The following is a 26,572-nucleotide window of genomic DNA, read 5'->3' on the forward strand; positions in this document are numbered from 1 at the left end:
AAATTATGGGTCTCTTTGCTAGTTTCTACACCCCCAAACAAACAATGAGACATCACTTTCTTTCCCAGTTTTTATAGTCCTAACTTCCTAGCGCTTTCTTTGGTTATGTAAGACATTTGTGACCCAGAATCTAATAAAATTTGTGCAAGCTTGATAGGCCCTTCACTTCCAGAAACTTTCACAACAAGAGTTTGTAATAGCGTCTCTGCATTTTGATGGGCAGTTAAAGTCTCAGTGTTTTGATTATTTTGATTATCCTTTTTCTTTGAATTTTCCCTCTCCTCTTAGTAAGTAAATCAGGACATAAGCTAGCACAATGATCCCTTTTTAAACAAATCATACACTTCACAAATGCTTTACATTTGCTCGAGTTATGCCCCTTCCTTAAACAACGAAAGCAAACACCCCATTTCTTCAAAATATCCTTCTCTCCATTCTGTAGATTCCTCACTTTAAAACAATCAGAAGATCTATGGGAACTCTTGTCACACCAGATACAACATGTTTAAGTTTTCTGACCCTCACCTGAGTACAAAGCAGCAGCAGTGGGAAGTCTCTCTTGTTTACCTGGCTTGCATAACACGTCCTCCCTTTTCACAATAAAACTAGAGCGAGCAAGTGACAAACGTTCTTTGCTCTCCACTTCTTGTTTTATAAACAGTAACAACTTTTCTGATATGTGAGATACACGAACTCTCTCCCATGCTTTCATAACCTCTTCTGGTAATGCAGACTCCACCAGAGGATACAGCATTGCTGCCTACTGATCACTAGTGACTCCTAAAGATTCCAAAGCTCTCAGTTGTGTTTCTAATTTATCATAGAGGCTTCCAATACTAAGGCTACTACCTTCGGTAGCTTGAAGCAGAACAAGATTTAGAAGTTCTCGGACATATATTTCTATAAGTAATTCTTCCCTGGCATACCTGAATTTCAGGTGATCTATTGTCTTTTGATAGTTCGCTCCGGACAGAGGGAAACTCTCAATTAGCTCCCTGGCCACGGAAGCTGGAACAGTAGCCTGTAGAATATACTGAAATTTGTCTTCCGGGTCGACATCACTATCGTCGTTTATTTTCTTAAACTGTCCCCAAAAACCAGTCCAGTTTTTTTAATCTCCATTGAACTGTTTAAGCTGTAGCTTGGGTAAACTGAAATTCCTTTTCTTCGTCGTCTCGATCTCACTCGCTAAGGCTTTACCTCCACCAACAGATAAATTCACTTGAAAATTATTTTCGAACCTAACCTTAGCTTGTAGTCACTTCTCCCGGTACGTTTCTGCCATGTCGAATTCCTTGGCGTCATGTTCTTCTGTCGTTTCTTCGACACCCCTAAGTGCTTGAACCTTTTCATCCAAAGATAACATCCGCATTGCCTTATCTTCTAAAATACAGAAGTATGTCAACATTTCTTCCGCATGTACGACTGCTTCAGATATTTTTATTTGAAACTCGCCATGTACTCTCGTAAATAGTCTACGTATTTGTGATCTTTCCTTATTATACTGTTTAAGCTCTTCCATCTTAACTATGTCCTGTCACGGTCGCCAGAAAATGTTCCGTAATAATAAATTTGGAGCTTAATCTATTAGGAAATAATTTATTGCACAAGAATATTTTCTAACACCTTTTTTTAAACCAAACTTCCAATAGACAAAAAAGAAACATTCACCTTGCGCACTTCACGACTGTCATCTTTTTTTAAACAAAACTTATGGGAGGGCTGTCATGATACCAACCACTACAAACACATAACAGGATAGAAATCAAAGTTCTCTTAACAGTGGGATTCATCAAGCGCTAATGTAATATGTGTGGAACGTGATTGATAAATTAAGTATGATGTATCGACAAAGACGCACACAAAATGCTGTCAGTTGGTACAGTTATTTATTTCACTTTAACTTTACATAAACATACACACAACCTAATCAACTGCTCTCACAAATAAAATACACACATTTAACATAAGAAATTTCATCCTTTATTTTATCCGTATTCGACCAAGATCACGAATACTTACAAAGTTTTTAGGGGTTCCACCTATTCAATATAAAACAATGTTGTCTGAATTTAATAAACATATTAACTTTATTTAGCAGCACTAGTTTCGGCGTTTCTTTAACACCATCATCAGCTGCATGAAAGTCATGAAAACTGGCAATTAATGTTGACGTATTTTAATATTTTAATTTTGACTGCTGACTAACATGTCTGCCTAAACACAGCACGAGGTCACAAGTAATATTTGTAGGACTGGAGAGTTACCTGGTGACCTTATAAAGTATATAATAATACCATTAGCAAAGAAATCTAATGCAAGTTCTTGTAAACAATACGGAACATTGAGTCTGGTGAGTCATGCCTCAGAAATAATCTGTAGAATAATATTACAGAGAATGGAAAACAAAATAACATAACAATTATCTAAATATCAATTTGTTTTTAAGGAAAAGAATTGGAACATGTGAAGCAAATATGAGCAGTGAGGCAAGTGATAGAAAAGCAAACAAAAAAAAAGATAAATCAACGTTTATAGCATTTGTTGATCTGTAGAATTCCTTTGACAACATAAATTGGAATGTTTTATTCAGTATTCTTCAACAAATAGATATCAGCTTTGGAGATAAGAGAATCTTATACCGGTATAACATCTATAAACAAGAAATTGGACTAATATGCTGTGGTAATGAAGACGAAACAGTTCACATTGAAAAAGAGGTCAGAAAAGGATGTGCCTTATCTCCATATCTATTCAATCTATATGTGCAAAGAGCAGTGGACAAAGTAAGAGAGGAACTAGAAATTGTAGAAACTATTCACGAGAATAAAATTGACATTTGAGATTTGCTGATGACATAACATTGATTGCAGAGAGTGAGGAAGATTTACAAATGATTCTTGATATGATGAATAAAATACTGGAAAAAGAATATAACTTGAAAATACATATAGATAAAACAAACATTTCGGTATGAAGTAGACGAAAAATAAAACGTAGAGAGATAAAATTGGGAAAGGAAACATTACAAGAAGTGTCCGAATATACATACTTAGAAAGTAAAATCACGAGTTATGGAAAAAGTTGTCATGAGATATTGAGTAGGATTGCTAAGAATGCTTTTAATAATAAGAAGAACCTGTTTACAGCAAAAACCATAAGTCTTAATGTGATGATACAACTGTTGAAGACCTATGTATGGAATACTGCTTTATATGGAAGAAAAACTTCGACATTAGGTGAAAGGGAAAAAAAGAGACTACTTGCATTTTAATCTTGGTGCTATAGGAGATTACTGAAAATTAGTTGGAGAGAAATGGTCACGAATGAAGAGATGTTTAGAAGAGCAGGAGAGGGAAGATGTTTTATGACACCAATAAAAAGACCGTGGGATCATCTAATAGGCCATAGATATTCAGACATGATGGGTTATTGAAGAAAATAATAGAGGGTTCCAGAGAGGGAAATAGTTATAGAGGATGACCAAGATTAGAGTACATGATGCAAATATTTTATGACAACATGAGATGTGATTTCTACTATGAACTGAAAAGAAAAGCAGAGAAATGTGAAGAATGGAGAACTGCTGCCAACCGGCCTAACAGCGTATGACTAGAGGGAGAGAAATCAATTACCTCCAAATATTGATGGTTTAATATACAGACCTACAGCTCCCATTGCTAAATCTTCCCCCACTCCCCCACCCATGGGTGGGGGTGGTAGAATAACACCTACAGTATCCCCTGCCTGTCGTAAGAAACGACTAAAAGAGGCCCGAGGGGCTTTTAACTTGGGAACATGGGTTTGCAACCACAGAGCCCTTAGCTGAGCACTGGCATTGCTTCCACCTACTTGTGCCAGGCCCCTCACTTGCATTCCTATCCAACTTCCATTTGTCAATTCTTGTTCTTTACAATCCCGATGGTATTAGATTGCGAATTAAAGGGAGTCTTTCATTTTCATGACCTTCATGGTCATTGTCTCTCTTTGACCAGTACCTTCATTTTTTGAAGTACTGGATCCCTTCTGTTTTTTTCCTCTGATTAGTGTTAATAGAGGATGATTGCCCAGTTGTACTTCTTAAAAATGGTAATCACCACAGCCCCACCAGTGCTGAATTATTAACTACCTTAAAGAATGTAAAATTCTCATATAATTGACCCTGCAAATCTACAGTTCCTATTGCTGAATTATGAACTAAATTCCTTGTAATAGAGTGAGTTGGCCATGCAGTTAGGGGCACGCAGCTATGAGCTTGCATTAGGGAGATAGTGGGTTCGAACCCCACTGTCGACAGCCCTGAAGATGGTTTTCCATGTTTTCCCATTTTCACACCAGGTGGGGCTGTACCTTAATTCAGGCCACAACCGCTTCCTTCACACTCCTAGTACTTCCCCATCCCATCATTGCTATAAGACTTATCTGTGTCGGTGCAATGTAAAGCTACTTGTAAAAAAGAAAAGTATATTCTTATAGAATGTAAAATCCAGATTAACCCTGTATGTTCCAGTCTAGTATGTTCAAGTAGAAAAGCTGTGGTGAATCACTCAGGCTAGAAGTTATAGTACCTCGTATCCCTGTGCTATTCCTTTGTCGTATGAGGCTAACAGCACAAGATTGTAGTTTTATCCAAATGGTATTACCAACGAGCTAGAAAGAGGACTATAGAGTGGCTATTGGACCGCCATATTTGAGTCTACTTGAAAGCCACGTCCACCATATTGTAAGCGACCAAATCGAGTGGGCTTGTGATGAAGCAAGTACAGAGGCTGCGGGAATAAATACCGTTTCACAGTTTTCTTTATTAGGGAAGCACTCAAAGATGCGCAATGTCTGTTTAAAAGGACATTAAAAAAATACAAGATACAGGCTACGTACTTACATATTGTATAAAGAAAGAAAATTAGCGCATTTCCACTAGTCCGAATTACAAAACAAATCACAAGACATTGCCAAAAATTTAGACCCACTTACAGGGAATGAAAATATAGAACAGAAAACCTTGAGCAAAGCAATATAACAACATCGAGAAATAATTCATTTAACTTTAATAATAATAATAATAAATCCTGATATCTTTCCATTTACCTGGAATTGGCATTTTGTATGGATTTAGTCTAATTTTACGACCGGATGCCCTTCCTAACGACGCCAACCCTAGGTGGAGTGATGTATTTACTATTGCGTGCTTCTGTAGTGTTTTGTACAATGTTCTGTTGTGTGTAGATGAAGAAGGTTATCCAGTCCCGGATCCAGAGGAATTAACTGTCGACTACCCGGTTAAAATGCTCAACCCGGTCGAATCTGGTGCCCTCTGAACCAAAGGCCAGCATGCTGATCATTCAGCCAAGAAGCCGGACACTAAACAACTTGGCAGGTTAGATCCTGGCTCAGTACGATAGTATTTAGGTGCTCAAATCCCTCAGAACTCCTGCGGGACAACATTCCGGCACCTCGGCTTATCCGAAAAAGTAGTTAGTAGGGCGTAAAACTAATAATAATTTACGAAAAATAAGTATTCTAGAGCCGTGGGGTACAAGTTTTGAAGTGAACAATGGTGTAATAAAGTATCCCTTAATAATAATAATAATAATAATAATAATAATAATAATAATAATCATAATAATAATAATAATAACAATAAAATAAGAACAAGAATTAGTAGGATAAAGAATTTGAAATAATTGCTAAAAACGAGAACAGTTCTTCTTGTGATAATGATCTTAAATCACATAAGTTAACTTTCCTGAATAATTCACTTCGATTATCTTTGGAAGAAGATTATGGTAACGCCGATTTTTATTTGCCTTATGTAGCACCCACTCAGACACGCCTTATAGCTACGATGGGATAGGAAAAGGCTAGGACTGCGAAGGAAGTGTCAGTGGCATTAAGGCACAGCAGCCCCCGTATTTGCCTAATGTGAAAATGGGAACCACGGAGAACCAGCTATCAGTGCTGTCGGCAGTGGGATTAGAACTCACTATATCCCGAATGCAAGCTAAGAGCTATATACCGCGAACCACGTAGCCAACTCGCTCAGTAGTAGTGGTGATGTAGGACTGAAAGTCCTCATATTACTCCGTATCGTTGGCAAAGGGGATGAGGTGACTAGGAAATTCTAAATATTGTAGGTGTGGCGTTGGACAGCAGGCGTCTTGTAACATCGTTGTTCACTTTATATTTATTTTCAAAATGCCGGGGAAATGTGCTCTGTAGGATACAATGTAATAATAAATAGTGGTATTGGTTTTTCGTCCTACCGACTACTTAGTACGGTTTTCGGAGAAACTGAAGTGCCGGAGATTTGCCCCGGTGGAGTTCCCTTACGGGCCGGTAAATCTACTGACACAAAGGTAACCTATCTGAGCACCTTCAAATACCAAATACAAGAAATTAAAGGTAGGCCTAATGTACACGTGCTGGATTGTGCTACACAGGCAACGTAATTCTGCTAATCGCCCAAAACTGTGTACTTTAGTAAAAAAAGAATCTTATCTAAAATATGATATTTATTCTTCGTGTTTTCTCTACAATTTATGCAATTGCATGCCACACACGTAGAGAGCATATTTTCTTCGATCTAATCTATTAGAAGTATCGCACCGTATGCGGAGAAATTATATGAATGGCGCTTAAACTATGGAGTCGCTATTTCGCCTTGGCACCACCCAGAGCACTGTAGCAGCCATGTTAGCCACTCTATAGTCCTCTTTCTAGCTCGTTGGGTATTACTAATACATAACCTTACACATATCAGTATAAGTACTTCTATCTACTTCATTTATTCTTTGATGTACTCATTTGTTAGTTAAAAAAAAAAAAAGAAATCAGATATTGTAACTGGTTGTAGAGATCGGGCCAGCTAGGAAGACATCCGGTGAGGGGAAGTGTGCGAGTGAGAAAGCAGAGCCGTGGGAGCGAGAACGCTGACTTCCCCTTCTCGCTCAGTGTTGTGGCGAAGTACAGTTGACCCGAAATATTTGTATTAACTGACATGTAACACCGCAGATTTTCAGTTAGTGGAATTCCCTTCCGGCTGAAAATAACAGACATACCTAGCCGAAATGAACATAATTTAACCTCTTATTACATTAGCTGTCAAAATCCTTTCCGTGTATCAATTTGCGTAGTCCTTATTTTTAAACTATAGTTTGATTTAAAATTAACTTTACGACGCTGTAAATGTACAGTGTAGAATATGGTTTGCTATAACACCAGGCTTCATAACCTAAGCCACGTCATGTAAAATAAGTCAATAATAATAATAATAATAATAATAATAATAATAATAATAATAATAATAATAATAATAATAATAATAATAATAATAATAATAAGCTAAAAGAAAATTGAAAACTCTCAGATACTATGCGAAGAAAGAGGATAAATTTTTACGGTCATCTTCTCCTCGGAATGAACTCTATGATTAACCGAACAAATCTTGACTTCTTCCGTAACTCAAAACAAAACCGAACTGGTTTAAAGAAACTGAAAAAGACTTGTTAGAATTAAAAATTACAGAAAAATCACTATTCGGTCGAACAGCTAAAGTAATAACTGAAGAAGAAAACATAACGATCTAAAACAAATCTACATTAAAAGGCACATCTATTATCTCGGAAGACGAGAAGAAACGAAGATCAGAAAGAATTAAGAAATACTGGGCACTAAGAAAAGAACAACACACAGAGAAAGAATTGATTCAACATACCCCACAGAGGGTGAAACGAAATAATAATAATAATAATAATAATAATAATAATAATAATAATAATAATAATAATAATAATAATGTCCGCCTCTGTGGTGTAGTGGTTAGCGTGATTAGGTGTCACCCCCGGAGGCCCGGGTTCGATTCCCGGCTCTGCCACGAAATATGAAAAGTGGTACGAGGGCTGGAACGGGGTCCACTCAGCCTGGAGGTCAACTGAGTAGAGGTGGGTTCGATTCCCACCCCAGCCATCTTGGAAGTGGTTTTCCGTGGTTTCCCACTTCTCCTCCAGACAAATGCCGGGATGGTACCTAACTTAAGGCCAGGGCTGCTTCCTTCCCTCTTCCTTGTCTATCCCTTCCAATTTTCCCATCCCCCACAAAGGCCCCTGTTCAGCATAGCAGGTGAGGCCACCTGGGCGAAGTACTGGTCATTCTCCCCAGTTGTATCCCCCGACCCAATGTCTCACGCTACTGGACACTGCCCTTGAGGCGGTAGAGGTGGGATCCCTCGCTGAGTCCGAGGGAAAAACCCTGGAGGGTAAGCAGATTAAGAAAGAAATAATAATAATAATAATAATAATAATAATAATAATAATAATAATAATAATAATAATAATAATAATAATAATAATAATAATTGTTACCGATTTTTTGGTAGATATGCGTGAAAGAAGGTGCGGGGTGGTGAACAGGTCTCAAGCTACTAAAGTAAAATTAATTTAAAATTTAACAAGGTTATATTTTCTTTTCAAAAACCAAGAAATAACAAGCATGGCAGGTACAAAGTAGCAAGTCAAAGGGTAGTTACAATATTTACAGGATTTGGGCTTCGAGCCCTAAAAACACAACGCTTGGGCAATCAGCTCAGTTTTACCCCAAACACAAGTTTTCACAGAGGGGCAGAAAACCCCATTCATGCCTAGGAGCCCTTGCTCCAAATTACACAGAAAAGCCTCCACGAGGCGTACAACACTTAATTTGCAAAAGAGCCACTCGCTCTCAAATTTAAGCCTCTCCCAGGCCACACCAAACTCCACCTTCAAGTTGTCCTCAACGGACATAAACACAGGGGTAAAATACCCAATCTACTGAGGTCTATTAAATGAAAAGAAGGTTAATTAAATGACCTCTAAGGTAACAATTTGAGAGGAGGCGAACTTGCACTCCTAATACACTTTGATTAAGACTTACTTGGCACTAGGCCGTTAATACAAGGGCTAATCCCATACTAAAGAGGTGACTTAAGAAGAGAACAATTTGTTTTACGTTAACGAAGAATAGGTTGAGAAAAATAAGTTCACCTCAAAACAATATGAGTGGGAGCTCGAGAGGGTTAGCACTCTCTATCCCAGTATGTAGCTTTAAAAGAGAATATATGAAAAGAGTAGTTACATTTAGGAAAAGGTTACATGGTGGAACGCTTCGAACCCGCCCCGAGAGTTAAACTGCTGAGCTAGCAAAGAAAGAAGTAATTAATCGGCCATTACCTTGTTGTTGACCGCTGCCGAGGAAAGAGGCGCTTCCCGCCTCCTGCTATGTACTTAATACACTGAAAGATGGAACAGAAGTGGCCCGGAGACCCTAAAATCAGCAGTTTATATCCTCTCGCGGAAGGTTCTAGGGGTTAGGGGAATGAAAACACCCTCCCACAAACTTTTTATTGGGTAGGATACAGCAACATATTCAAGTTGGGGGAAGATACCTACGATTGGTCAGAAATTAATAACAGAAATTCGGGATTGGTTAAATGCAAAACAAAGGGAAAGAGAGGGGTATACAGCCAACTTAAACAATAACTGAAAAAATTTAGCAAAGACAAACATTTGAAATAAAAATTTCTCCAACAAAATAGTTCTTTGACTCCGCACTAGGGTGCACTATTGTTGATCTTCAGTAGTGTCCTCTAGAAAAGAAAGTTCACACTTCTTACTTCAAGCAAAACAAAAACACATCAAAAATGACACAGTTCAAAAACTCAAAAATTTTCCACGTCGTGACATCTTCTGAGAAAGTAGAGAATTAATAGCGTAGATAAAGTTCAGACTTCCTCCAGCAGAGGAGTTTCACCTGGCGCAAATTTTAAATTAGCGGCGTGGAGGTGTACCGCCCGGTACAATAATAATAATAATAATAATAATAATAATAATAATAATAATAATAATAAGTACTTTTGCTTTAAGGCGAGAAAGCAGTGTTAGACTATATGATCGTTTGTCCCTAGCTCCTTAATGCCAATGTTTTGTTGTAAAATAAGAAATGTGACTTAACGATATGACATATATAATTATATAATTGTTCTCAGGTACAGAAACGAAATATAATTCATAAAAGGAAACACCATAAAGGGTCTACATATGCTGAGTAACAACGTATGTATACGAACATAACTTAAATGGGACTAGAAGTAATAAAATAATGACACTATAATTATTCACAAAATGAGCACATTCTTGTTTTATTATGTCCACTACATCTCTTCAATTCCACTGAGTCCTCCGTCATCACTTCTGTCGTCCTTACCGGATGACGTGTCGTCGGCTCCCAGCTGGATCGCAAAGGACTCCATAATGTCTTTAAAATGTTCCCCATCCCTTATGTTCCAGTCTTCGGCGGATATTGACACGAATTTCTGTCAAGTGAGTTTCTCTACGTCGTCAATAGTGAAGGTGACGTTCTTCACTTTTGCCCACATTATTTCAATACTGTTTAATTCAGGGCGATATGGGGGCAGTCGAATTACCGAGTGTCCGTACTGTTCCATGAGTTCATCTAGGACGTAGGTTTTGTGTGCCGGCTTGTGCAATTTGATAAGCTCATAAAGCTCGTGTTTTTACATCGTCTCACTAGCCAGGAGATCATCGTCACTTTCCGTGAGCTGGAGGTTGGAGCACGATCTACTTCCTTGTTGTGATATGACGCGTAGTCAATTACGAGAACACTGCGAGGTGGAAGTTATCGTTCATACTCTTAAAAAAATGTCACTATTCATGTCATCGTGGTAGTCGCCACTCTTGCTGCCAGACTTCCAGATTAGCAGACAGTTCCCGATGAAACCTATTTCACCGCCAGCATGTACAACTATCCTCCGCCCGATACTGGCCATTTTTTTAATAAACAAACCTTTTGTATTTTATGTCATGTTTTTCCATTAGGATGCGCTTGTTAGTCTTAGTTATTTTTTCTGATGATATCCTAATGATCGAAGAATTCGCTTGACACTAGTATTGGATCCTTTGAACTTTAAGTCTTTACCTAACTTTGCACGAATTTTTGAAACTGTAGGTAAACATTTTTCATCTAAATTAAATTTGCTAACAATACGACATACGGCACCTTCGTCAAAGTCGACCAATCCAGTAATATTCTTTGTGCGCATTCTGTTTTTGTTTGACTATCCATAGGTTTTCCTAATTCTTTCGTTTTTCGCTCTTAATCCGTACCAAATAACTTTCTGACACTCCAACAGCTGCTGCTACTCTTTCCTGCACTTTTTTTTTACAATCTATCACGAACTTTTCTTCTATTGCCTCCCTTTCCAATAAAGTCTATAACGTTCAAGATTGCTGCACGAGTCTGACTCTTTAGCACCTTACGATACAGGCTACTTTTAACGCCTTCCATAGTGTCACAGATAGGCCTAACGTACACCACCACTAACCACAGTTACTACTCAATGGAAAATTAGAAAGCAGAGCGCGGCAGCTGAGTGTAAACTTATGCACTGAACTGTCCTTGTAGCAGGAGCTCTGTTAGGAGGGGATACGCTACGCGAGATAGTCCAAAGTGCGCACGCGCTCCCAGATGTCTTCCTACCTGGCCCGATGCGCTAAAAGCGAAGTCCAATAAAATAATAATAAGAAGAACGTAAACCTCACCAGAAAGAGAGAAGCAAGTGTAAATCACAAACAGACTTGAGAAATGTAGATATGACAGAGATGAAAGCTTTCACAGGTTTGTTATTTTACTTGTCAGCTTTCAAATTCAATCATAAACGCACAAAGTCAATCTTTGCAACAGATTGTACCGGGAGAGAAACATTCCACTCCGTGATGAGTAAGAACAGATTTGAAACTCTTCTCTCAAACCTACGATTTGACAATCCTAATGACAGAAGTGACCACAGAGAGCTTGATCCTACAGCAGCAATTTCTGAGGTATTTTGACTCGTTTCTTTAGGAACTGTCAGCTGTCTGCGTGTGTTCAGTGTTGGGTCCTCTGCATGTAATGATGAGATGCTGGTCAGCTTCAGGGTGAGGTGTAGATTCAAGATGTACCGTATATGCCCAGAAAGCTGTGCAGGTATGGACTAAAACTGGTATGCCTTACTGATGTTAGGAACAATTATTTCTACAATGGGTACTTCTAGTATGGTATGAACTTGGATGTATCAATACCTAATGTAGAATAACATCGTTTTTCGAAATCTTCTCCAGCAGTACTTCGACTCAATGGTCCCCTATATGGATCTAACTGCAATATAACTGCAGAAAACTGATTTGGATTAATAAAAGTCGTGAAATGTCTGAAAAACAAGAATCTTACATGCTTAGGAACTCTCAAAAAGAATAAAGAGGAAATTCCACCAGCATTTTTGCTATCAAAGTCCAGAAAAGTATGATCATCTCTATTTTGATTTGCCAGAGACAGTACTTTGCTGTCAGAAGTCTCAAAGAAGGGGTGATTTGTAATTCTCTTGTATTTTTTCACCATGACAGTGCAACTGATGTTGAGACTAATAAGTCTGAAATCACAATGTACTATAACTGCAATAAAAGAACTGTAGATGCCTTGGATTAAGAGCGTGTGGTTTATTGCACTGGATGGTGCACATAATGGTGGCACATAGTTATTTTCTGCAGGGTCTTGGACATTATTCCTGTCAATGCCTTCATCATGTACAAGGCCTTCAAGGATAATCCTATAAGAACAAGGTTTAGATTTCATGTTGGATCTCGCCTCCTCTCTTGTAACAATGCAGATGGAAAGAAGAGTGAATGAATGCATACTTTTCCATCAGAAAAGGTCATTTTTGAGTACTGTAAACATTTCTAGACAATGGTAGAATTTATACATATATTAATATGTAAAATACTTACGGCAGTCTCACTGGCCAGACCTCATGGTTAGTGTTACAAATTAAGACCTCAGTACTTACGGATTAAGAACGTTACCCCAACTGAAGAGGAATTTCATGACAAGCTTGTGCATCACATAAGGTATTGCAGGGTTGTAACATGTTTCCACTTTCAAATTTAAGTCATCAGTAAAGCTAGGTTTTCAGACTAAACACTGTAGAGTTTTAGCAGTGATGTGAGAGTATCTGCTGTTCTTGGAGCTTGGGATTAGGGAATTGTACACATTTGTTTCCATCTGTGTCCACACCAAAAATAATCCAACTCAGAGTGGGGAAAAGGATAGCAAATGGGATTTAATCAGGGAAGATATTCTAGAAATATCCATAATGTACTATCCCAGCATTTACATGGAGTTTTTGGAAAAGGACATCAAGGTAATTGCCATCGCCCAGGATCAAACCACTCATCTTTGACTTCTGAAGTATGTGTATAATGGAATGGGTTCAAACTTGCTTAGTTGCTTAAGTACCTACATCATAGGTATGAGACTGGATATTTCTAAATATAAGTTATGCCATATCGTTACAAAAGGGCTGAGTGGCTCAGACGGTTGAGGCGCTGGCTTTGTAAACCCAACTCGGCAGGTTCGATCCTGGCTCAGTCCGGTGGTATTTGAAGGTGCTCAAATACGACAGCCTCGTGTTGGTAGATTTACTGGCACGTAAAAGAACTCCTGCAGGACTAAATTCTGGCACTTCGGTGTCTCCGAAAACCATAAAAGTAGTTAGTGGGACGTAAAACAATTAACATTAATTATTAATTACAAAAGTCGTAATATGTATGTTTCCAAAATGTGTAAGGCACCAGTATAGCCTGAGCGAGTGACAAGCGTGGACGCGTTGAGTAGAGGGTCCCGGTAGTGAGAGAGGGGAGTGTAAGAAAGCAGTGAAGAGTTTAAAGAGGATGATTGGTGTGGAACAATACAGGGCAGTTATAGGAAGATAGCAGGGGAGAAAGAAGAAGTGAAAGTAGGAGGAAGTAGAATGGAATTGGGAATGAAGGGAGAAATAATGCTGGCAGCAGTGGTGATTATAGTAATGCTAGGGATCAGGAGAGTTGAATTGAACCCCGGGCTGACCTCCAGTGGAAGCATGAGTTGGAAAGACGTGGAAGTAATCAGAAGGGTAGTAAAAGAGGTGGTAGAAGAAGTGTGCCCATTTGAGCAACTTAAGAACATGATACAAGGGCAAACGAAGGAGTTCGAGAAAATTCTAAAATATTTGAGAAACCTCTGGTAAGGGCTAGACACCAAGGATTGAGGAGCCTTTATCAGGGACAAGAACTACCGGTAGTAGTGACAAATGGCAGCTGGAGAAGAATTTAGTCTGTGACTAAATTACTGGACCTAGAAAAAAGGATGAAACAGGAGGAAAATACGGTGATGAGTATGGGGAAGAGAGTGGAAGAAAGGCAAGTTATAGTCAGCAATGTTGGAGAAGACAGACAAGGTGAAGGAAAAAACCAAGGGAAACAGGAAGCTGAACGAGTACAGGCAGGGAGATGAGCATAGTGAAAATGTGATCGTAAATAGTGAAAAGGAAAGAGCAATGGACAATAGGGTGAGAATAGAAGGTTTAGGGCATAGCCAGAGAAGAGGAAAGACAGAGAAGTGAATGCAGTGAAGGAATGGATGTGCTGAGTGAAAAGGTAAGGTCAGAGGAAACCAGGCAGAGAACAGAAGTGTTTATGAGCAGAGGGAGGAGCAAGAGCTTAAGGGACCTGTGGGGAATGAAAAAAAATGATGAGGGTGTTATCACAAGAAGTAAAAACTCTAATAAAGTTAGTAAGTAAGGGAATAGTGGTTTAAGACATGGTGGTAATATAAGGAAAGAGAGTTAGTAGTTTTAGTTCATATGTGTCTGCATTTTATGGTTTGGTTGGTGAAGAATGAAGAAGTTATAGTGGAGGTGAGGATTTGATGTGTTCAAGAGAAGGGTTTGGTGTTTAAGTGAATGTGTCTTTATGTTAATTGTAATTGTAAAGTGAATGTTGCCTGGAATTGGGTGGAGCTGATGGTGCATGGTGGTTTGTTCTTGTATAGTGAATTTAATGGTGAAGTGTGTTTCGGAGGTATGTTTATAGTTAAGATGGTATATGGTGGAATGTGTTTGTATAATCAATTTAATGGTGAAATGTGTTTTGGAGGTGTGTTTATAGTTGAGAAGATTTGATTTATAAGAGGGTGAGTGAAAGAAATTAGTAGAATGTTAGTGTTGAGGTCAATTATGAGTAAGTTGTAATTGGTATGTAGTGTGTTTAATTATCATAGATGTTGTAACTGAAATGTATAGTGATTGTGAAATATTACTTGGTGATGGTTAGAGAGAGGATGAGAATGAGATGGAATTGATGGCTCATGATGGTAGGTGTTTGTATCGTGAATTTAATGGTGAAGTGTGTTGTAGAGGTACGTTTGAAAGAAATTAGTGGAATTTTAGTGTGTAGGTTAATTTTGAGTAAGTTGTAATTGGTATGTAGTGTGTTTAATTATTATAGATGTTGTAACTGAAATGTATAGCGATTGTGAAATATTAGTTGGTAATAGTTAGAGAGACGATGAAAATGAGGTGGAATTGGAGTGTGGAGTTGGAGCTTTAAGTAAGTGTGTTGTGGAGGTATGTTTATGATTAGAGAGAGTTTGAAAATTAGGTGGAGCTGATGGTACATGGTGGCAGGTGTTTGTACAGTGAATTAAATGGTGAAGTGTGTTTTGGAGGTATGTTTACAGTTAAGATGGCATACAATGGTATGTGTTTGTATAGTAAATTAATGGTAAAATGCGCTTTGAAGGTGTGTTTATAGTTGAGGGGATTTGATTGATAAGAGGGTTGGTGAGGGCAAGTAGTAGATTTTTAGTGTGGAAGTCAATTATGAGAAAGTTGTATCGAAAAGTAGTTAGTTGGTGAGTTGGAGGAGAATGTGAATTATGTGGTGCGTGTTTTTCATATTGTGTGAGTGTAGAGTTGGAACTTTAAGTAGAACAGTAAGAGAGGTAGCCACAACTCAGCAGATTGAGTAAGTGTAGTGAAGACTTTATGTGAATGTAATATGCAAATGGCAAAGAATTTAAATGGTAAGAGAACTGTCCTGAATAAGCAGTTAAGTCAGTGCACTCAGCAGGAAGTGTGATCTTGCCAGGCTTTGCTAGGAGTGGTATTGTATTGCCAGACTGGCATACCCAGGCAAAGTAAATGTCAGACAAGGTCGAGTGTCACCTGCAGTAGCCATGCATGCATTTTAGTGCAGTTTTATATCTATATGTTACGTAACCTAAGCAGGCTGCGTAACATTTCCTAGTTAAATGGTCAGCTCCAGGTTTCCCCAGTAGTCAGCACTGCTGGAAGGAGTTATTACTACTATCCTTTTTAGTCCATAATTATTATAGCCTCGTGAGCAGCATCCTTGTGAGCCCTGGCAATCACTGTACATCTGGTTAGCACCAGATTCATGCGCGCGGTGGGCATTGCCTGGGGACCCACTCTGTTACGGTGAGCAGCCTTACCATATCAGGCCTCGCTGGGCGGTGGTCACTGCGTGAGGAGTCCACTATACTGTACAGTACTTATATCGGTAGATTAGATCTATTCACAGGGCCAGCGGCACTCTGGTAGCGTGTTGACTGTTGGCCATTTATTCTCAATTTATTTTCAATTCTACATGGTTCTGTTTGCTTAGGCTATTATGGATTTGAACTCTGTATTGGGTGAAGTCATGTATGGTTCAATAAATCCACTACTACTACTACTAAAAAAATGTGTAAAGAATAAACTTAGCTCGCAAGAAGACATTGATTGGAAATGAGGAATTAACAAAAATAAATTGAGTTCACATTACTGTTTTATTTTTACTACTACAATTCATCTTTCTGTGCTGCTTGAGTATTTTTTCTCTTCATCAACCTATTCCAGAAATCTATCCTTTCTGGATAGAAGCCTTCACTTACTATCTTCATCTTGTCTCCTATGTTGATGTACTGAAAGTCTGTAGATTCTGCTACAGGCCATAATACATTATCAAAGAGCTCATGTTCTTCAGGAGTAGGATCCCTGCAAAATAAAGTAATGAATATAACACACACAGTCTTACCATAAATACTGTTACAAACTTTTTACACAGCAGGTACAATCAGTTTTCCCCTAAGAAATCCAGCCGTGCAACAACACCTTAGGTGAGCCAATCTAGTTAAGCTGTAGAAGAGAAGCTTGTTTTTGAAAGTATTAGCAATGGAGTGGGATGATTATGAAAATCGTGTGGCAGTGACAGCTCTTAATATTGTTTATTGGGCCATCGAGACTGGTACTGTTGATGATTGCCTGAGGCAGGGTCGCCCTCACAGCTGAAGGACCAAGAAGCTGTTGAATGCAGTGGTGGCTTGACTTTGGAGAAATTCTGTCCAAAAGCAATCAATCAAGGCAACAGATCCAGGGCTTATTGACTCAGAAAAGGTCATTTCCTCACTCCACAGTTGAAGCTTCAGAGGAAGCTTAAATCAAAACTTCTTCTACGGCACTATGCCCATAATGGTCAGAGGAGTATTCTTTTCACAGATGAAAAGATTTTCAACATTGAGTAATCCTTCAACTGCCAAAATGACTGGGTGTATGCTACAAACTCATGAGAAGCTCATGAGAAATCTCCTAATCTCCTGAGAGCTCATCATCCTGCTTCAGTCATGATTTTTGCTGGGCTGAGTGGCTCAAACGGTTGAGGCCCTGGTCTTCTGAACCCAACTTGGCAGGTTCGATCCTGGCTCAGTCCGGTGGCATTTGAAGGTGCTCAAATACGTCAGCCTTGTGTTGGTAGATTTACTGGCACTTAAAAGAACTCCTGTGGGACTACATTCCAGCACCTCTGCATCTCCATAAAAGTAGTTAGTGGGACGTAAAGCAAATAACATTACTATTATTATTACAGTCATGATTTGATGGGGAGTGACCAACATTGGTGTTATAGAGCTCCATTTCTATGAAAAATCGAGTAAAAATCTCTGTCAGAGTGTACCAGGACACCATTTTGGAGACTGTTGTGAAGCCTTTGACCCTCTGTGGGTGGGGGCAGTAGAATAACATCCATGGTATCCCCTGCCTGCCATAAGAGGTGACTAAAAGGAGCCCCAGGGGCTCTAAACTCGGGAGCTTGGGTTGGTGACCACAGGGCTCTTAGCTGTGTCCTGGCATTGCTTCCACTTTCTTGTGCCAGGCTCCTCACTTTCATCTATCCTATCAGACCTCCATAGGTCAACTCTCATTCTTTTTCAACCCCGACGCTATTAGAGCATTTGAGGGCTAGGGAGTCTCATTTTCACGCCCTTCGTGGCCCTTGTCTTTCTTTGGCTGATATCATCATTTTTTGAAGTGTCAGATCCCTTCCATTTTGCTCTCTGATTAGTGTTTTGTAGAGGATGGTTGCCTAGCTGTACTACCTCTTAAAACAGTAATCACCACCACCACCAGATGCCTTTGAGCAATACTCTGTTCAGAAACCAACAGTGGATTATCCAGCAGCATTCACCTCCAGCACACAAAGCAAGAACAACGCAAGAGTCGCTTCAGAGCAATGTGCCTGACTTCATCTCACCAGCAGATTGGCCCAGCAACAGCTCTGACCTTAACCCACTGGACTACAAATTGTGGGCAGTGTTTGAGGGAGTGGTATGTACGAAGAGATACCCCAATATCGACAGCCTGAAGTGATCCTTGGTGAAGGCAGTGTCAGATTTTCCAGATGAGATCCTGCATAATGCCATTGACGAGTGGGCACAGAGACTTAAGGACTGTGTCTAGGCAAGTGTCTGGGTGAAGATGGTGTAAACAATGACATTCTGAAGGCCATTACTAATGAACTTGTTAGCCCACTGACTAAGATTATCATAATCCTCCTTTCCCCTTTTCCAGCTCCTGCTCCTTCCACCATTCCCCTTCCATCATTCTGTCCTAGTCCAGGTTTCTTCTATTTATTGAATTGATCCACCTTGTTCTAGGTATCCTTTTTGCTCTTTATCCCTCAAGCTTCATCTCCATCATCTGTTTTGGTATCCTTTTCTCCCCCATCCTCTTTACATGTCCAGACCATGTTACTTTATTCCTATCTCTCTCATTTAGGTTTTCCATTCCTCTTTTTTCACATCTTTGTTTCTCAATCTGTCTATCTTTGTTTTTTCTATCATACTTAGGTATTTCATTTCCCTGGCCTGAATTCTACTCTCCTCCCTAATTGCCACTGTCCAGGTCTCAGCTGCATAAGTCAGTATGATTGCCTAATACATCTTGTACATGGGTGGGGTGACAGAAGAACAAAATCAATAATTGATTACTTTTTGGTGGGAAGGACAAATTGCAGGAAGTTGATGGATGTGACAGGTTTACCAGCGGAAGCATTTGATAGGGACCATAGATTTGTGGTGGCAAAATTATGGTTGGGAAAAATGGAAAAACTAAAAGAGATAAGAGGAAGCAAAATAAAAGTATGGAAATTGAAAGACAAAATTTGTACAGGAAAATTTGGAGGAGAGATTGAAGCAACAAATCCTAGTTACTGAAGTGGAAAATGTAGAAGAGGAGTGAGCTAATTTTAAAAAGGTACTTGCTAGTGCAGCGGAGAGTGCTCGTGGTAGGACATCTACAAGAGTGAAAGAAAAGGAGACACCGTGGTGGAATCAGGAAGTGAGGAAAGTGTTGACAGAAAAGAAGACAGCCTAGCGGGAACCGAGATCAAACAGAAGAAAGCAAAAAGAAGTATCTGAACAGCAAACAGAGATGTAAGAAGGTGCTAGGAGAAGAAAAGAAGACGAGTTGGGAAGAATTTACACAAAAAATGGTATCGGATGTAAGTGGGAGTGAAAGGATGCCTATGGACTTTTAAGAAGAGGACAAAAAGAGTTACCACAAAGCTAGTGAAAAAGGAAGAACACACCCAGAATAGATAAAGAGAAGATGGAAGAAGTATTTTGATAAGCTATTGAATGTGAACAACTGTACAGGGAAGATAGAAGCAATACAGTGTGAGGACTCAAGAACAGAGGATGATATAACAATGCAGGAGGTGGAGTTAGCAGTACAAAAGATGAAGATGGGAAAAGCAACAGGGATGGATGAAATCAGTGTGGAAATGATAAAGGCTGCTGGACCTGTTGGTATTCAATGGTTGTACCAAATACTAAAGTGTATGTGGAAACACAAACATGTAGGTACCAGAAGACTGGGAAAAAGGGATAATAATACCAGTGTTTAAGAAAGGGGACAAGAAATTTTGTGGTAACTATAGAGGAATCACACTTACATCGGAGGTAGTTAAAATACTGGAAAGGATATTAGAAAGAAGAATGAGAAGAAAGATTGAAGAGAGTTACAAGAGGAACAGTATGGCTTCAGGAGTGGAAGATCGACAGTGGACCCAATCTTTAGCATGAGACAGTTGATGGAAAAGAACTGGGGATATGGAAAGGATCTGGTCACGACTTTTAGATATAGAAAAGGCAAATGATAGTGTACCCAGAGAGAAGGTTTGGGAAACCATGTTGAAAAGGGACTCGGAAGAGAAATGCTAGAAATGGTGCAAGCAATGTACAACAACTATGTTAGCAGAGTGCTGACCGCAGTTGGAAAGACAGAAGATACTGCTATTTGCAGATGATATTGTGATCTGGGGAAAGGACAGCAAAGAAGTGCAACAACAACTAGATGTACTGAATGAAAAAGTTGAGAAATATGGCATGAAAATCAGTACAGAGAAAAGCAACACTATGGTGATGTCGAAAGGAATAAGGCAAGGAAAGAGCACAGTGAAAATTGGAAGTCAGAGTCTGGAAATTGTGGACAGCTTTAAATACCTAGGAAGTGAATAATGTAACATGCTAGGGTGGACGTGGAGATTAGCAGGAGGGTACAGTAGAGTAAAGCATTCTACCAAAGTGTAAGAAAACTTGTTTGGAGCCAAAAGGTACCGAGGAAAAGTAAAGAGATAATGTACAAAATGTACTATGTACCCATACTGACTTTTGTAGCTGAGACTTGGACTTTGACTTGTAGGCAAGAGAGTAAATTCAAGCCAGTGAGATGAAATTCCTAAGAAGTATGATAAGAAAGACAAGGAAAGACAAGAGTGAGAAATGAAGATGTTAGGAAGGAAGTTGGGATACGATAGGAAAGCTAAATGAGAGAGTTGAAAAGAATAAACTAAGGTGGTTTGGACATGTAAAGAGGAGGGAGGAGAATAGAATTCCAAGCCAGATGCTGGAGGCAAAGTACGAGGGCAAGAGGAAGACCTAGAACAAGGTGGATTGAATCAGTCAAGAGCGGCATAAGAAGACGAAATTTAGACTGGGACAAGATCGTAGAAGAGGAATGGTGAAAGGAAAGAGGAAGGTGGGGAAGTGCCATAAATACCCCGACCTGGCAGAAGCTGGATAAGGGGAAATGATGATGATGAATATATCTTGTACATTATCTCTTTATACTTCCTTGGTACTTCCTTATTCCAGACAAAATTTCTTACACCAGTAGAACGCATTGCCCTGTTGTGCACTCTTGCTAATCTCCATGTCCAGTCTTGTATTCTGCATTAATTCACTCCTTGAGTATTTGAAACTGTCAATAATTTCAAGGCTTTGACCACCAGTTTTCACAACGCTTTTCCCCTGTCTTTCTCCTCTCGACATCACCCTGGTCTTGATTTTCTCTGCACTAATTTCCATACCATATGTTTCAATTTCTCATTAATATATCAAGTTGCTCTTGTACTTCTTTGCTGTCCATTCCCCAGACCACAATATTGTCTGCAAATACTAATAACTTCATCTCCCTATTTCAATATGTTTCTTTTGTCCCCCTTACAATTTCATCCATAACCATTAGAAACAGAAGAGGTGACAGCACACTCTCCTGCCTTAGTCCAGTTTCATTTCTAAATCATTCTACACTGACTGACAGAGCAAATGCAACACCAAGAAGGAGTGGTCAGAACTTTATGCCAATTGCAGGGTAGACTGACGTCACTGAGGTATGCTCATGATGTGAAATGCGCCGCTGTGCTGCGCACGTAGCGAACGATAAATGGGACACGGCGTTGGTGAATGGCCCACTTCGTACCGTGATTTCTCAGCCGACAGTCATTGTAGAAAGTGTTGTCGTGTGCCACAGGACACGTGTATAGCTAAGAATGCCAGGCCGCCGTCAACGGAGGCATTTCCAGCAGACAGACGACTTTACGAGGGGTATGGTGATCGGGCTGAGAAGGGCAGGTTGGTCGCTTCGTCAAATCGCAGCCGATACCCATAGGGATGTGTCCACGGTGCAGCGCCTGTGGCGAAGATGGTTGGCGCAGGGACATGTGGCAGGTGCGAGGGGTCCAGGCGCAGCCCGAGTGACGTCAGCACGCGAGGATCGGCGCATCCGCCGCCAAGCGGTGGCAGCCCCGCACGCCGCACGCCACGTCGACCGCCATTCTTCAGCATGTGCAAGACACCCTGGCTGTTCCAATATCGACCAGAACAATTTCCCGTCGATTGGTTGAAGGAGGCCTGCACTCCCGGCGTCTGCTGAGAAGACTACCATTGACTCCACAGCATAGACGTGCACGCCTGGCATGGTGCCGGGCTAGAGCGACTTGGATGAGGGAATGGCGGAACGTCGTGTTCTCCGATGAGTCATGCTTCTGTTCTGTCAGTGATAGTCACCGCAGACGAGTGTGGCGTCGGCGTGGAGAAAGGTCAAATCCGGCAGTAACTGTGGAGCGCCCTACCGCTAGACAACGCGGCATCATGGTTTGGGGCGCTATTGCGTATGATTCCACGTCACCTCTAGTGCGTATTCAAGGCACGTTAAATGCCCACCGCTACGTGCAGCATGTGCTGCGGCCGGTGGCACTCCCGTACCTTCAGGGGCTGCCCAATGCTCTGTTTCAGCAGGATAATGCCCGCCCACACACTGCTCGCATCTCCCAACAGGCTCTACGAGGTGTACAGATGCTTCCGTGGCCAGCGTACTCTCCGGATCTCTCACCAATCGAACACGTGTGGGATCTCATTGGACACCGTTTGCAAACTCTGCCCCAGCCTCGTACGGACGACCAACTGTGGCAAATGGTTGACAGAGAATGGAGAACCATCCCTCAGGACACCATCCGCACTCTTATTGACTCTGTACCTCGACGTGTTTCTGCGTGCATCGCCGCTCGCGGTGTTCCTACATCCTACTGCGTCGATGCCGTGCGCATTGTGTAACCTGCATATCGGTTTGAAATAAACATCAATTATTCGTCCGTGCCGTCTCTGTTTTTTCCCCAACTTTCATCCCTTTCGAACCACTCCTTCTTGGTGTTGCATTTGCTCTGTCAGTCAGTATATCTTTCAAACCAGAGTCTGTGCATTGCTGACACACCAATTCTATGGTTTACATACCTAGTCTCTTCTTTTGACCATGGTTTCCCAAACTTTCTCCCTGGGAACAATTGCTTTTGTTAGATCTATGAATGTATTGACTGGATACTATCCTTATTCCCAATTGTATTCCATTAATTGCCTTATTCTAAAGATTGGATCCACTATAGATATTTCACTTCTAAAGCTGTACTGTTCCTCTTGCAACTCTTTCTCTACCTTTCTTCTCATTCTCCTCTGTAATATCCTTTCCAGTATTTTTGGCACTTTGGATAAGAGTGTGATTCCTCTATAGTTATCACACACTTTTTTGACCCCTTCTTAAAGACTAGTGTTATTACTCCCTTTCCCCAGTCTTCTGGCACGTTACTGTTTCCATATGCACTTTAATAAACCGTACACCCATTGTAGTCCAACAGATCCAGCAGCCTTTATCATTTCTACACTAATTTCATCCATCCCTGATGTGTTGTGTAATTTTGAATTAGTTATTTAAAATTAGAACAAGTAGTGTTTTAATATTATATTTTATTTTTAATAAGATCAAGGTTCTTCAGCAGCTGAAGATGACCCGCACATAGAGTCGAAACCGGTACTGCAATGTAATAATGTTTTAAGTACATCATTTGATGGCTCACAAATTCATCTCGCCCTCTTGCTGAGTGTCATGAGAATGCCTTACTTTTGTGCTGGATGATGGTGAAAATCTGCATGAAGGTAGCGATTTTTGTGGGTAGGTTTAAGATAGACAGTATGTCTAAAGAAGCCGTCCAGTTTCTATCTTACTAGAACATCCAAGAAAGGAAGGCATCCGTCCAACTCCATCTCCATGGTGAATTTATTTGAAGGATGTTGCTGATTTAGGTGGTTTAGAAATAGATGAGGTTTCTCAGGACCTTCTGTCCAGACCACAAATATATCATCAACATACCTCCACCATATCATAAGAATGACAGGCGCCGAAGCAATAGCCTCTTCCTCAAAATGCTCCATAATGAAATTAGCCACTACGGGCGAAAGTGGACTTCCCATAGCCACTCCATCGGTCTACATACATACATTATCATTATAGACTGTTATGCCTTTCAGCGTTCAGTCTGCAAGCCTCTGAGAATTTACTAAACATCGCCACAATCCTCGATTTGCAACTAGTGTTGTGGTCTCATTTAGTTCTATACCTCTTATCTTTAAATCGTTATAAACCAAGTCTAACCATCGTCGTCTTGGTCTCCCTCTACTTCTCTTACCCTCCATAGCAGAGTCCATTATTCTCCTAGGTAACCTATCCTCCTCCATTCACCTCACATGACCCCACCACCAAAGCCGGTTTATGTGTACAGCTTCATCCATCGAGTTCATTCCTAAATTAGCCTTTATCTCCTCATTCCGAGTACCCTCCTGCCATTGTTCCCACCTGCTAGTACCAGCAATCATTTTTGCTACTTTCATGTCTGTTACTTCTAACTTATGAATAAGATATCCTGAGTCCACCCAGCTTTCGCTCTCGGAAAGCAAAGTTGGTCTGAAAACGGACCGATGTAAAGACAGTTTCGTCTGGGAGCTGACTTCTTTCTTACAGAATACTGCTGATCGCAACTGCGAGCTCACTGCATTAGCTTTACTACACCTAGATTCAATCTCACTTACTATATTACCATCCTGGGAGAACACACATCCTAAATACAGTACTTAAAATTATTGACCTGTTCTAGCTTTGTATCACTGATCTGACATTCAATTCTGTTGAATTTCTTACCTACTGACATCAGTTTAGTCTTCGAGAGGCTAATTTTCATACCATACTCATTGCACCTATTTTCAAGTTCCAAGATATTAGACTGCAGGCTTTCGGCACAGTCTGCCATTAAGAACAAGTCGTCAGCATAGGCCAAACTGCTTACTACATTTCTGTTTGTAAATATTCCCACCCCACAAGAAATAGCTGGAAGTCATGCAGTGGTGAAATAGCTTAGTAATGTCCTCAGGGAACAAGTGTTCAATGAGAGACATGACCGAGTCAATCGGCACTTCAGCGAACAAGGACTCCACATCGAAACTCACCAAAAGTGTATTAGGTTGAAGGGTTATGGTTGACAGATTGTTGATGAAATACCGAGAGTTCCTGACGTATGATTCAGTACGTCCTATGTGTGGCTGAAGCAATTTGCTTAGATATTTAGCCAGAGCATATGTAGGAGAACCTATTGCACTAACAATAGGTATGAGGGGAACATCTTCTTTATGGATCTTAGGAAGTCAATATAATCTAGGTGGCACTGCATCCCCTGGGGATAGATGTTTAGCCTCCTCTTTTGAAATTGAGAATTGCCTTAAGAACTTCATGGTGGTGTTGGACACACGAGTGGTAGGGTCACGTGAGCTCAGTCTATAAACAGGCTTTGACAATAAAGCCAAGATCTTATTCTTATACTCTTCAGTGTCCATAACCACTATCACATTACCCTAATCAGCTGAGAGAACAGTCAGTCCAGAATCATCTGTAAGTTCCTTCAGAGCTCGCCTCTTGTTAAATTTGGCATGGGTACAACAGGGGCCTTATGAGTCTCACACATTTCTGTTTTAACTCCTCAGCCTCATCTGTGGGTAGTTTGTGGATGGCTGCCTCAACGGAAGTAATTAACTCCTCAGTAGGAATTTTAGAGGGAGAGACAGTGAAATTAAGACCCCTAGCTAGAACTGCCATTTGGTTCTCATCTAAGGATTTCTTGGAAAGAATGACGACAGTTTTATTAGCATCTGGGTTCGTGCGAGAGACCGCCTGTTTCTGAGCTAATCAGAGGAACATAGATTTCTATCTGAATGACACTTGGTTGAATTTGCATTCAGCCTTTATAGCAGTAATGCGATCGAAAGACAACCACAATTCCTGCGAGAGAGTGTTGCTTAACAGCAGGTGTAAACAAAACAACTCTCGGGAGACTGAGCCCAGTTTCTTACAAGTGACCCTCTCAGACTGATTCTGATGGTTCCATCAGCTTCAGCTTCAAATGCTAGCGCTGTACCGCATCCAGGGAGCTATCTGGTGACGAATGAACATACCATTTCCACTTCTATTATAACATCTAAATTCAAACCTCATTGTTTGAGAAGCCTTTCTCGTGGACAGTCGAGAGTTTCTTCTGAAGACGCAGAGCAAATTTCTCTGTGAAACGTGAAGAATTTCACCTTATTTTGTTGATACGGCATAAGCTGAAAAGCCTATATCATGTCTACAATGACTTTGTAGTTAAACTAAATTCATGTCTTCATCCTGAAGTGATGCAGTTTCTTCAGGCAAACCCCCAGTGGAGGGAGTTGTGTGTACTATTTTAATTATGTATGAAAT

At 40.3% G+C, this 26,572-nt stretch overlaps 1 protein-coding gene and 1 long non-coding RNA gene across 2 annotated transcripts in view; one reads left to right on the plus strand and one right to left on the minus strand.

The window, feature by feature from the left end:
• Positions 1 to 11,793: 11,793 nt before the first annotated feature.
• The window catches only part of LOC136876223 (uncharacterized), a 55,106-nt gene continuing 40,327 nt past the window's right edge, over positions 11,794 to 26,572 (plus strand). Inside the window, exon 1 of the long non-coding RNA XR_010860554.2 lies at positions 11,794 to 12,015. This is a non-coding gene — a long non-coding RNA (uncharacterized lncRNA). The remainder of the gene's footprint in view (positions 12,016 to 26,572) is intronic.
• The window catches only part of LOC136876222 (esterase E4), a 118,778-nt gene continuing 108,876 nt past the window's right edge, over positions 16,671 to 26,572 (minus strand). Inside the window, exon 10 of the mRNA XM_067149990.2 lies at positions 16,671 to 16,897. Coding sequence (XP_067006091.1) covers positions 16,702 to 16,897 — 196 coding nt within the window. The 3' untranslated portion in view covers positions 16,671 to 16,701. The remainder of the gene's footprint in view (positions 16,898 to 26,572) is intronic.

The sequence above is a fragment of the Anabrus simplex genome, chromosome 6 (genome assembly GCF_040414725.1).
Source record: "Anabrus simplex isolate iqAnaSimp1 chromosome 6, ASM4041472v1, whole genome shotgun sequence".
Lineage (NCBI taxonomy): Eukaryota > Metazoa > Arthropoda > Insecta > Orthoptera > Tettigoniidae > Anabrus > Anabrus simplex.